This window comes from Austrofundulus limnaeus, unplaced genomic scaffold (genome assembly GCF_001266775.1).
Source record: "Austrofundulus limnaeus strain Quisiro unplaced genomic scaffold, Austrofundulus_limnaeus-1.0 Scaffold30, whole genome shotgun sequence".
NCBI lineage: Eukaryota > Metazoa > Chordata > Actinopteri > Cyprinodontiformes > Rivulidae > Austrofundulus > Austrofundulus limnaeus.
The window spans coordinates 1,758,789-1,770,270 of NW_013952432.1; the positions used below are offsets into that span (position 1 = coordinate 1,758,789).

The 11,482-nt window shown below is 39.4% G+C and overlaps 2 protein-coding genes across 2 annotated transcripts in view; one reads left to right on the plus strand and one right to left on the minus strand.

The window, feature by feature from the left end:
- Positions 1-793, minus strand: part of nell3 (NELL (neural EGFL like) family member 3) — an 8,198-nt gene extending 7,405 nt beyond the window's left edge. Inside the window, exon 1 of the mRNA XM_014005401.1 lies at positions 360-793. The gene's annotated coding sequence lies outside the window, so the exon portion shown is untranslated. The remainder of the gene's footprint in view (positions 1-359) is intronic.
- Positions 794-2,670: 1,877 nt separating this feature from the next.
- apbb1ip (amyloid beta (A4) precursor protein-binding, family B, member 1 interacting protein) overlaps positions 2,671-11,482 on the plus strand; it is a 23,606-nt gene continuing 14,794 nt past the window's right edge. The window contains exons 1-3 of the mRNA XM_014005402.1: positions 2,671-2,882; positions 9,954-10,013; positions 10,762-10,849. Of these exons, the coding sequence (XP_013860856.1) occupies positions 9,954-10,013; positions 10,762-10,849 (148 nt within the window). The 5' untranslated portion in view covers positions 2,671-2,882. The remainder of the gene's footprint in view (positions 2,883-9,953; positions 10,014-10,761; positions 10,850-11,482) is intronic.

Sequence of the window (11,482 nt, forward strand, 5' to 3'; positions counted from 1 at the left end):
ATATTACCCAACTTTTGCTTTTTGGTAACAAGTTATAATTAGTGCAGGAAACAAAAGAATTCATCTTGTAGAGTGGCTGTGTAAACTGTAAAAATATCAAACCACCCTTCTGTTTCATGGGTGTGAACTCACTGTGCTGATTATTGCACCGCAGAAGAGGGAAAAAAAAGTCTAATTAGACAGCATTTAAACACCACCCAGTCAGTACAAACAGAGGGCAGTGCAACACTCCAACATGGCTTTTCATTTGATCTCAGGGAYATCTTGTCACATCCAACAAATGATTTAGATTTTTCTTTGTAAGGTTCCCTCTTTTTTGTTCATGAAATGCATATAATGGTTATGGGATGTGTGCATACCATCTGGGGTCCTGATGGGCCCCTCAGGTCCATTCCAAAAACTTGACTTTGCAGCTCTATTTGACACAAACACAGTTTGATTAAATGTCTAAAACAACAGTTTGAATCAATTTCTTGTCTTTGAGCGGTGTTGTAAAAACTGCATTATATCCTCTATTGGAACCAACACTTTTTTGGACCACCCTCGGTGTCAGAGTCAAGACAACAACAAAGCAGACAAATCGCCTCCTTCCTTGCTGCCGAGCTCCACATCCATTAATCGGGGTGTTTACTTGAGAAATTCTCCACGGCAYCGACGTGCTTTATGTTCTAGAGTTTGCCTTTGGTGTCCGTCTGTTTGTCAACCTCAGTGAGGGGAGAGGAAATGAGGACGGCTGAGACACATGCCTGCACCCAGAGTGTTTATTTAATTCATCACAYGTCACGAGGGGCTCTTGGAGGCATCTGAGGTTATTTATTTTCCTGCCATGGTGCTCCGTTTTACCTTGAGATGACAAAGTTTTGCCACAGTGAGGGTGGTCTGCATTTCCCATCAGATCTGAGGCAGGTCTGAAGGAAAAACACAGCTCCGTTGAGGTTATAATGGAGAATTAATGCAAATGGAAACTAACAATTTCCTGGAAAACTGCATCAGGGAAGAAAATTTGTGCTGATAGGCATAAATGGGTCAAAATTTCTGCATGTGTAATGCTTCAATATCATTAAAAAAGTGTAATCTTGTTTGCTGACCTCCCAAGGAGAAATGCAAATAAATGGAGCTTTTCTGTGTCTGCACAGTGAGATAGGAACCAGACGTTATTTATAACACGATAACTTGAATTGTTTTGGCTCTTGTGAAAGCTTGAATATTTTTTTATTTTTTGCTTCTCCTGAAATCAATCAACACTGCTGCACAACACCAGTGTTTTAAAATATGCTTAGGTGTGCTTAGGTACATTATCCTGTTGTAAATGTTACCCTCTTTTTATCTTTAGCCTCCAAACAGACAGTGTGTTGTTTGCTTTTTAAATGTTCTCATTCTATGATATTTTCTTAAYGTTCTTCAGTGTATCAGAAACCCAGAGAATGGCATATTCACTTATTTGCTTTCAACCAGTCTGATACACTTTAGGGTCACTACAAGGTTGTCTTTCTGTAAAAAGTAAAGATTTTGAAGAGAAAAATGGATGATAAATGGTAAAATGCTTATTCGATGGTTCACATTTTCTACTGTGGACTTTTGTGAGGCTGTTATGAACAATTAATATCTTACCTGCTGTAGATAGTTCTTTGAATGACCTTGGTTTGGTGAAATTGGGGTTTTGATTAGGGGTAGTCGATTCCAAGAATTTTGGTTTCGATTCAAAACCAAGTAAATACAGGACTAGTATTGCAGATTCTGATTCAGATACAGATACCAGTACGGAAAAAAAAAAACACGGAGCAGAGATCAGTGTTAATAGTGACTGAATTGATGAGCTAAAGGCTAGTCTGAGTAAGGTCAAAACCAGAGTGAATTGCTCCTAGGCCCTTTTATGCAAAATATGCCATTACAGTATATAAAAAGTTGTTCATGCTAATGCTGTTTTACAAACATCAGCATCACGTTACAAAGTTATTCAAATAGAAATATTATGATATTCTAGAAGGATGTGGAGTGCTACAGCTAGTTGTCACTGCCCCCATGTGCTTGCAAAACCATATAAATAACCATATAATGTGAAATGAACAACAATATAAAATAGTGCAACCATTTTGATATTTTTAGTATTTGGTCTTGACACCACTCAGACTAGTTAGTTCATCAGTCTGGTTGGAAAAAAATCTTCAAGAATCCCAATTTAAAACATCTGAAACATTAATTTAAGCAAATACAATGTATAAATGCTTTTAGATCATATTTTGTTTGTCTAAAAAGATGTGTCATTATGACGTTTATAAAGCAAGTTGTTTAAAAAAATGTTTTTTTAAATCTGTGTCAGGAGGTTCAGTTTTGCTCAGACCTGCCACTCCTGACTCAGGATTTGCTGTAAATGAGTTCCGGAGAGGCGAATGATTAACCGAGTCCCATCCTTGTGCTGGTTCACCTGCTTGCTGTGGTATTTTCCAAACGCTTCATAATCTGCTCAAGTGTTTCTCAGTCATCATCCCGACTGGCAGGCCACACCACCTCATGTTTTCAGATTGGTCTGAAGCAGCTTTGAAACAGTTGACAGTTAACAGATAAGGGACGCCGTTAAGAAAGAAGGGTCCGGGGAGGTGGGGGAGGGCGGTCCAATGTTGCCCTGACAAGATGATTGTGAAAGTTTTTAGCTCKCAGCAGGAATGCAGTGGCAGGTCTAGACCTGAACTTCCGCATTGAGCAGGAAGAAGTCGACAGCCGCAGTCAAATGCAATCAACACACCCAGATCTGCCTGCATGTGGAGATCATCTCATCTGGGTTCAGTTTAGTCAGAAAATAGTCTTTATAGGGTGAAGCTAATGTCCACTAGGCTTTTATTGTGAAACTTTCTTGGGAAAAGAGGATTAAAACATCTGAAAAGGTGAGTTAAGTTACTTTTAAACTGGATTTTGTTCCTTCAGTTAACGGTAAATCTCTAAAGCRGCTCTTCTCTGAACATAAGGTGTTTGCTTTATTCGTCTCATACAATGACTGAACACTGCATTTATTCTTCATGTCACACATCCAACTACAATAACTTGACTTTACTGATGAGGTCAAAGACAAAGTAAATAACAGAGACAGAAAATCTGAAACATYTTGTGTCCACATCCACAGAAACAGACACACAACTTGTCAGATTCAGTAGAAATACTGCCAAAAATGTTACAAGGTAATTAGGTTAATACATGAAACAACCGTAAGTTTAATGCTTATATAATAAATAATAATGTGTGTTTTTACAACTGGGTGGAACCGGCTTTACCTTGGGACTTCTGAGTTATGTAACAACCACACAAATCTATTGTTGTTTTAGTTTTTTCCACTYTCCATGAAGAGAATATGTAACATTTAGACAATAGGGTTTAATTAAAGAAGGGATTTTGAATTGGATATAAAATGATTTGATTCATCATTTGTGAAATGAATTAAAGTCTGTTTATTTGTGAAGGTGTTTATTTTATGAGTGTTGTCAAGCACCATTTTAGTCATCACACACACACGTCAGTGACTCATGTGCAGGAGGGGATTTAGTTTTTTCAATTTTTAGCTCTACATTATTAATGAGGAACTTAAATGTTTTATTTTGAAATGCACTCCAGGGTATTGTTTTGTCACACACATGTCAGTTAAACGTTTGTGGTTTTCGTGCCTCTCGGCTATTTTTTTTCTTCTTTCTTTTCTAACACATCTGCTGAAGCCACAAGTTCAGATACTGTATCTGACTGAGCGGGAGCTTTCAGAATTGCATCAACTCGCCTCAGTTTTTTGAGCTCTTTATGTGCTTAAACATGTATGAGGGTGTGCTGGAGGAAAGGAAACTGTTTTGATGAGTTTCTGGCTAATAGAAGTAMAGCTTTGGGTTTTCACAAACTGAATATGAGCTCAGGAATTTTGAAATTCCTCTGCTGGATGTGCTTGTCAAAAATAAAGACATGAAATCACATTATTTTTCTCTTTATCTTAGATCACACATGGCAATCTTCACTTGTCAGCAGCTTTAGAAATATGATAAAAKGACATTGTAGAACTTTATGCAGTCTTAAAAGCTTAACCAAAATGCAGATACACCTGCTGTAATAAAAGGGAGTTCTCTGGCAGGGTTAACACATATCGTGATTACGCAACAGATCTATTTCAACTCTGATGTTTTCAGCTAAATCTGAAAWGTGACATTTTATATGACATACAATTAGAATTATACTCATATTAATGTATGAAAACGTTCAGTCACTTTTTTTAACATAACTTTACAACCAGGTCCTCATTTGGCACCATTTGTGTCTGTGTTTTTTCAGCCGCAGTACAAAAGCCATCTGAAAACATTATATMTTTTTTTGTTGTTGCCACTTGTCTAAAAGCACAAGCCATTTTCGTCCTTATCTGAGAAGGAAGTGTTTCACCGGACCAGGCCAACTTTTGCTTCCATCAGCAGATATTTTCACAATCTGTTCATTCGCAGTCAGCTTGTTTCTTTCTTGTTGTAACAGTGTGTGTGTGAGCTTAGGGCAGTCTGCTTAAAGGGCTCGGCCTCCCAGTTCCGAGCAAAAGGCTAAACTATTTGTGTCRCCGTTATATTAGATTTATCGTAACACAAATAAAAATGCGACGCCTCCAGAGAATAAGACAAAATGAGCCATAAAACTTGTCATACTCTACAACATTGACAACTAAAGGAAATATTTCRTGTTTTGATTTATTTTTTTTACCCACTGAGCAGAACATCCTATCAGCCACAAGCTGAACGCGGTGGTAAACAGAGAAGCATGCACTACCAGTTGGTAGGTGGCTGCTGACACCATTTCCGACACAGTTTCAACACTGCGAGTGTCAGGAAGTTTACTCTTCACCACTTCCTCCAATGTGCTGGCCCACACCCCTGCCCCATTAAAGTGTATCTTACACCCCCCCCCCACCCCCACCCATGAAAAGATAACTCTGCCCCAAGGCGAAATTTGAAAAATGCATCAAAGTGGGTAGGGGAGGGGTGTGGGTAGAGGAGGGGGTGTGGGTTAGAGAGCGGAGGTGTGGCCAGGACGAGAGAATGCGACAGCTAGCATTAGCATAATTGATGCTACATGGAGAGTGACCACAGCGACGCAGATAGTTTCATCTCTAAACGGTCTGAGGTGGAGGATTTTTCACCCCCCTCCTCACCAGAGGCAGAGAGAGACTTGATCAAGTCAGGTCAGTCTGGGACTGACTCATGTTGGCTCCCTGGGTCAGGACCTTGAGCTCCAGCTCCAGCAGCCTCGGCTGAGCTGTCCGCCTCACACCACACCAGCMYYGGACAGAGGAGGTGGAGCGCTCCGCGACAGCCTGACAGAAAAAAAWAAAAGCATACAGCTGCAGCTGCTCACAAGATCACTAGTTTAAATCAGKAATAAAAGTGTTGGGTCTTGTTTGACTGAAGTTTGGTTCATTAGGGCTGCAGATGCCCCGCGTCTTTCTGCCTTTTTTTCCCTCCTCCCCTCCCGCTGTGCAGGACGTACTGCTGGTGTGTGTGGGTGTGTGGGGAGAGAGAGAGAGCAGCGCAGCAGTCAGCTCTCCCCACCCGAGGCTGAAGGTCAACAGACGATCATGCTAAGCTTGCTAACTGTTCCACCCTCTGACTGCTGCAGGGGCGTGTCTTAGAGAGAGGTTTATATACCAGAACACAGCCGCTGTGACGAAACCGTGGAGAAGACACGTCACCGTGGAGAGCCGTTAACCAATATGCAAATTAGCCTGCAGTACCACTGCTCTACCCATATGAGCAGCAAAAAGACGTTTTTAGACCAAATATTACAGATTTGAACAAATACGCACAAAAACATCAAAATTAGCACAGAAACAGTACTATATAACATTTTAGACACATTCTAGACAGTTTATCAGCTAAAAAAAAGTTAATTTGGGGGTAAGTTACTCTTTAAGTGGAGGCGTTAGCACTCATGGTCCAACAGTGGTTAAGGCCACCCCCCCCCTCCCCCAAAAAAAAATAGACCAAAATGGAAAAATAACACAACTACAGAGGCTTAAATCAACTTTTTGGCCAAGATAATGTAGGAAATCTGAATTAGAACACATGGATACTGAAATAGGTTGATTTCTAACTTCGTTCGGTGTTTCACTATGGGAAACGCTCCTGCATGACCATCTACGGAAGCTCCAGTGACATTACGTCTGTCTGAGACAGACCGGTTGAGCCGTGCTCAGGGCTCCGCCCCCCCAATATATCACGGTCAACTGACCACTCCCAACTCATTCTCGCTTTCTTCCCGTGAAAAACTACAACAAGCTCCCTCAGCGCTTTCAGACTAGCTAGGTTAGCTGCTAAACAGTTCCCAGGCGTCCCGTTAAGGAGTACGTCGCTGAACGCAGTTTTTCCTGGCTTCAGCTTTGGACTCGTGCTGAGTAAGACTTTGTGAGAAGTATCTTTAGTTGCACTCAGGAGCAGTGACCGCGTTAAGGCGAGCTGTCCCCCGCTACTGCTCGACTTTAATTAACCGAATGGTGCTAGTTGTAACTTTAGCTAACGCGTCAAGGTGAGCTAGCATCACTTTGAGTTGGCATTACTTTGCTAGCCGTAAACTTTCAGCTAACGTGTCACGATGAGCTGCTAAGTTTTAGGAGGTTTGCTCGGTTTTAATCCCGCGGCAAATTTTTTCCCGAAAGATAGCTAACGTGTCACGATGAGCTCTCTGTCCATCATCATGGCTACAGCWCCYGCCCTCACCAAGGGGTCGGAACCTAAAGCCAAGGAGGTGGTATCCCGAACGTGCCCCGCGTCATGCGGAGCCTCTATCTCTGGTCGGGACCCTCACCCAATGTGCATCGCATGCATGGGCGCCAAACCCGCTCAAGCGTCGCTGGCGAACCCACAAGAGTGTTCGCACTGCTCCAACATGCYGGAAACAGTGATATGTAATCATGAAAGGAGGGAAGTGGGTGGAGCACAAAGCAGTAAGTCAAGGCTGCTAGCTCCTCTAAATCACTCTAAAGCTTTACAAGATCATGTACAATTATATATAACTTAGAAAAAGTAAAAACATACTTACATAAAGTACGGGAATTGCTTATTGGTAACAACTCTCATGATTAACGACACCTGGGGCTACAGAAAGCTCAAAACAAGTGTCAATAGCAACATCAAAACAAGCTGTTGGGCAATTAAAGGGAAAATTTTGCTAAATTTTCATGTGCTCAACCCAAATACTCAACTCTGCTCATCCCACAAATCAAATAAAAAAACTTTATTTGTATAGCACTTTACACAGCCAACGGCAACCAAAGTGCGGCACAACAAAATAAAAATACAATAAGATAAAATCAAGTAAACAGTTCCTTAAGAAAAAAAAAATACAAAACGTAAAAAAACTGGCCTACCGCATGTGCTCTCTAGAATTAAAAGCCAAAAAGATGTATTTAAAATATATTTAAAATATCAAGTGATCTGGCAGACCTCACAGAGGGAGGAAGCTTGTTCCAGAGTTTAGGAGCTATGGCTGAGAAGGCTCTGTCCCCCTTAGTCACCAGCCGAGTCCCGGGAACAACCAAGAGCATCTGATCTTCAGATCTCAGAGCTCTACTGGGATGGTAGCGATGTAKAACATCARACAGATAAGAAGGTGCCAAACTTAAAATCAATCCTAAAAGGAACAGGCAGCCAGTGAAGAGTGTAGTACAGGGATAACAAGCTCACACGTCTTGTCCCCGTTAAACGCCCTGCTGAATTTTGGACCAGTTGGAGACGGTGAAGAGACTGGTCAATTCCACTATAAAGTGAATTGCAGTAGTTCAGTCTAGAACAGAGGTGCCCAAAGTGGGGCCTGTGGGCCAAATTTGGCCCGCCAAGCCATTTGATTTGGCCCACTAGCAGTTATCCTAGTTACCAGATTGTAATCTCCTGTCTAATGTAGAAATACTATACCACCCTCAGATTGATTTTTATTTTGGCCCTTGCAGGGAAAATGTTTGGGCACCCCTGGTCTAGAAAATATAAAAGCATGAATAACCCTCACAGTAACTAGTTTAAAATTATTATTTGGAGGATTTAGCATTTTTCAAAAAAAAAATTTTTTTTATCCTTCTATTTAAAACCAGCTGCTATTTTCAGAAACTGTGACTGGAACACTGCACACATACTTGCTTAGTGGATGATATCACATATAAGGACTGACCATATTTCCTTAAAAATAAATTGGTGTTAGATTTTGGTGTTGGTGGTGCTTGTGTGTATGTGTTTTGAATCTAACTTTCCTCAGTGTGTAAAAACACTCTGAGATACCTGACTATAATAAAGTCAACTTCAGCACTTTTTGAATCTGACAGGAAACGCTGACACGCAACAAGACACGGCAAGTTCTGACAAATTATGATATGCCTGGAGTTAGGCATACACGGTGTCTTCTTTCAGTGTTGGCTGGAGATGTTTTGTGAAGATAGCGTAGCCTCAGGGAACATATTTTTGCACGCATTTCAAACTGAGGTAGTTGAGTTGCATTCTGCTGGCTCCGTGCACCATGTGTGCTTTTAACATTTGCTTTTTTTCTCTCAGCAAATTTATTTATTTCACCATCCACCACTTTCTATGTTGTCATTGTTTTAATGTTTGGATGTTACTCAGTTTAAAAGACGATTCAGAACACATGGCCCTGATACTGACAACTAAATAAAAAAAGTTAGATTTTCTCAGCAAAAACAGATTTGGGCTTAAAAATAGTGGATTCATGACCCAGACCACTTTCATCTGCTTTAAATCTGACCTAAATGACAACAGCTTCCTCGTAACCTGACATATATTTGTAAATATCTTTTGTGGTGTGATATGCTTTATTTAGACGTTTTGCAAATGCTGCCTTCCTGAAATTTGGTATGCTTGTTTGTCTTTGTGTATTATGGTGTATAATGATGTGACTGTGATGCTGTATTTCTGAGTGTTTTATGTGCTGCAGAACAGAAACCTGCAGTAAAACAGCAATTATGCTGAGTCAGGCTTGATTTTTAGTAATTTTTTCCTGTTAAATCAATAAATCAAATCAATGCTATGCTATTAAGCCTCTATCACCCTGTGAATATTAGTGGGTAACATTTAAAATACCTGTGACTTTTTTTGGTAATAAACATGAATGCATTATTGAAAACATAACATTGATAGCACATTGCAAAACAAATTTCCCTCCGCTGAGATAAACAGTTGTTGAGATATTTGCATTTAAAATGACAGGAAGTGATGTCAAACCGAAATGTCTGCAGGGAAACAAGAGTACAACAGACAATAGAGAAGAATCTGAAATGCCTTTAGATTATTTTGAATCACTATCAGAGAGATGTAAAAGAGTCAGCGTTCTGTTTTAATAATCAAAGACCAGCGAAGCCACTTTCCTAAAGAGTCCCCCTTTTATGTCACTTCCTGTTTGTATTTGGCTGAGCCTAGTTCAAAAGTAAGTATGCCAGGTTTGAGGCAAAATGGGTAAAATTATGTATTATGTCAAGTTTCTTAAATATTATGTTTTCTCTAACTTTTTGTATTTGAAGGATATGCACGTCTATACACATTCTAATATCTTTTGTTGTTTTTTATCGATGCATAAACTCTCAATCAAGGTTTATTCTGCAGCCATATACATATCTAAAGTCATTAATTGTGTCGATTGTTTTAAAATATGTTGATTGTCCCAACTTGTAAAAAATAATCTAAAATGTTTGAGCAGCATTATCACATCTTCTATGGCAAACYTCAACTCTTCTAACATTTCAGATTAGCTGAGGATCTCAAGTTGAGCTCCAGACTTGAGACTCAGAATCATTTTAAAACTTATTTTCTCATCTTTCTGTTTCTTAAATACATTGTGAAATTCAGTGTTTTATTTTTATTTTTTTGCTTGTTGTGTGTGTGTGTGTGCGTGCATGCGTGCGTGCATGTTATATTCATGTTGATTAAAAGTTGTTGCTTCTGTCGTGTCTTTAGATGGAAGACATTGACGCCATGTTCAGTGACCTGCTGGGGGAGATGGACCTCCTCACTCAGGTCGGTTCAAGCTGCTTTCATGACAACTTTAGCTTACTTTATTTTATCTATGATTTTAAAATATTTTTTCTTGTTTTTTTTTAATTCCTTCTTTCTTTTTTAATCTTAACTTTTTATTACAAAATTATTAAAATGAACACTTTTCTAGTTTTGTTTTGATTGTCTGGGTCAGTCCTCTCAGCTTTGTAGAAATTTTGCCTTAATTGACTGAAATTATAAAGCACAAAATGAAAAGCACAAAGAAAAGAGTGATACGATAATCACACTCCTAAAAGGCGTGCTGCAATTTTTGAAATCAATGGTTGTCATTATTTCAAAAAACTTTATTTTTCATTATTTGAGGGCTAATTATCCAGTGCTATTAAAACATTCACAGTCATCAGGATAATAGATGTTCTTATCATTGGAAATCATCAGCTATTATGGGATACCAAATCAAATTTTAGTGCTCATTGTAGTTGTTTAGTTGATTTCAGGCTTTGCACTGTACGTTAACTATTGAATATTTATCTTGGGGGGGGGGGGGGGGGCTGCTAATCACTTCAGTGAGGTTTTCCAGTCCCCACTGTTTGAAAATGTCTCAGTTTGCTGCGATAGCCTCATGTTGCAGAGGAGAGGTTCATTTGTAAAAACAGAGAGATGTTTCAGGTTTAAAGACAGTGCATGTTTCAGTCTCTGGGGGTCAAACGCCTGCACACAGAAGCTGTCATCACACTTCTATAAATACACACTGCCTTTTCTTCCTCAGAGTCTCGAACAGGGAACGGTACCTTCTGAACATCTTCCTACAATCAACAAACAAGTCAACTTCTCCATCGGCTTCACTGACCTGAACGGTGACTTTACRCTTTTTGTCATGAAAACTGTATATTCACAATGACACTAGTTTATCTCTCAATTGTGTAAAAGCAAGTAGCAATGACGTTTCATCAGTTAGAATTGACTAGATCTGGGGCAAAAGGTCAAACATCCGGCGGTTGTTCTGCTCTGTATTTGGTTAAAAATTAATTCATTCCCCTCAGAATGTAGTTTAAATAAGCAATGAGACTTTTATTTTAAAAGGTCACATCTGTTAAAGTTWTACACAGTTTCCACGTTACTCTTTATTTGTCTACTAAATCCCTCAAACTAACATATTTGAAATTAGAAATCACAAAAGTTTGACCTCTGAAACACTAAAACTGTAAATTTTCACTTGCAMGTGAGGATGTACTGAACCTTGGAGCCTGTGGTAACAAAATGGTGTCAAAGTTAAATCAAAGTAATGTAGCATGTGGTTACACCATCATTCAGTAACCATATTCTGGATTATTTTTTAAAAACGGGAATGTGAAATTTAAACATAATTAAAGTCCACATCAGTGTTGTATAAAGCACCACAAAGTGATACTTGAGGAAAAGTACAAGTATCTTACCAAAAAATTACTTTGGTAAAAGTTAAAGTCTCCTTTAGGAATATTACTTGAGTA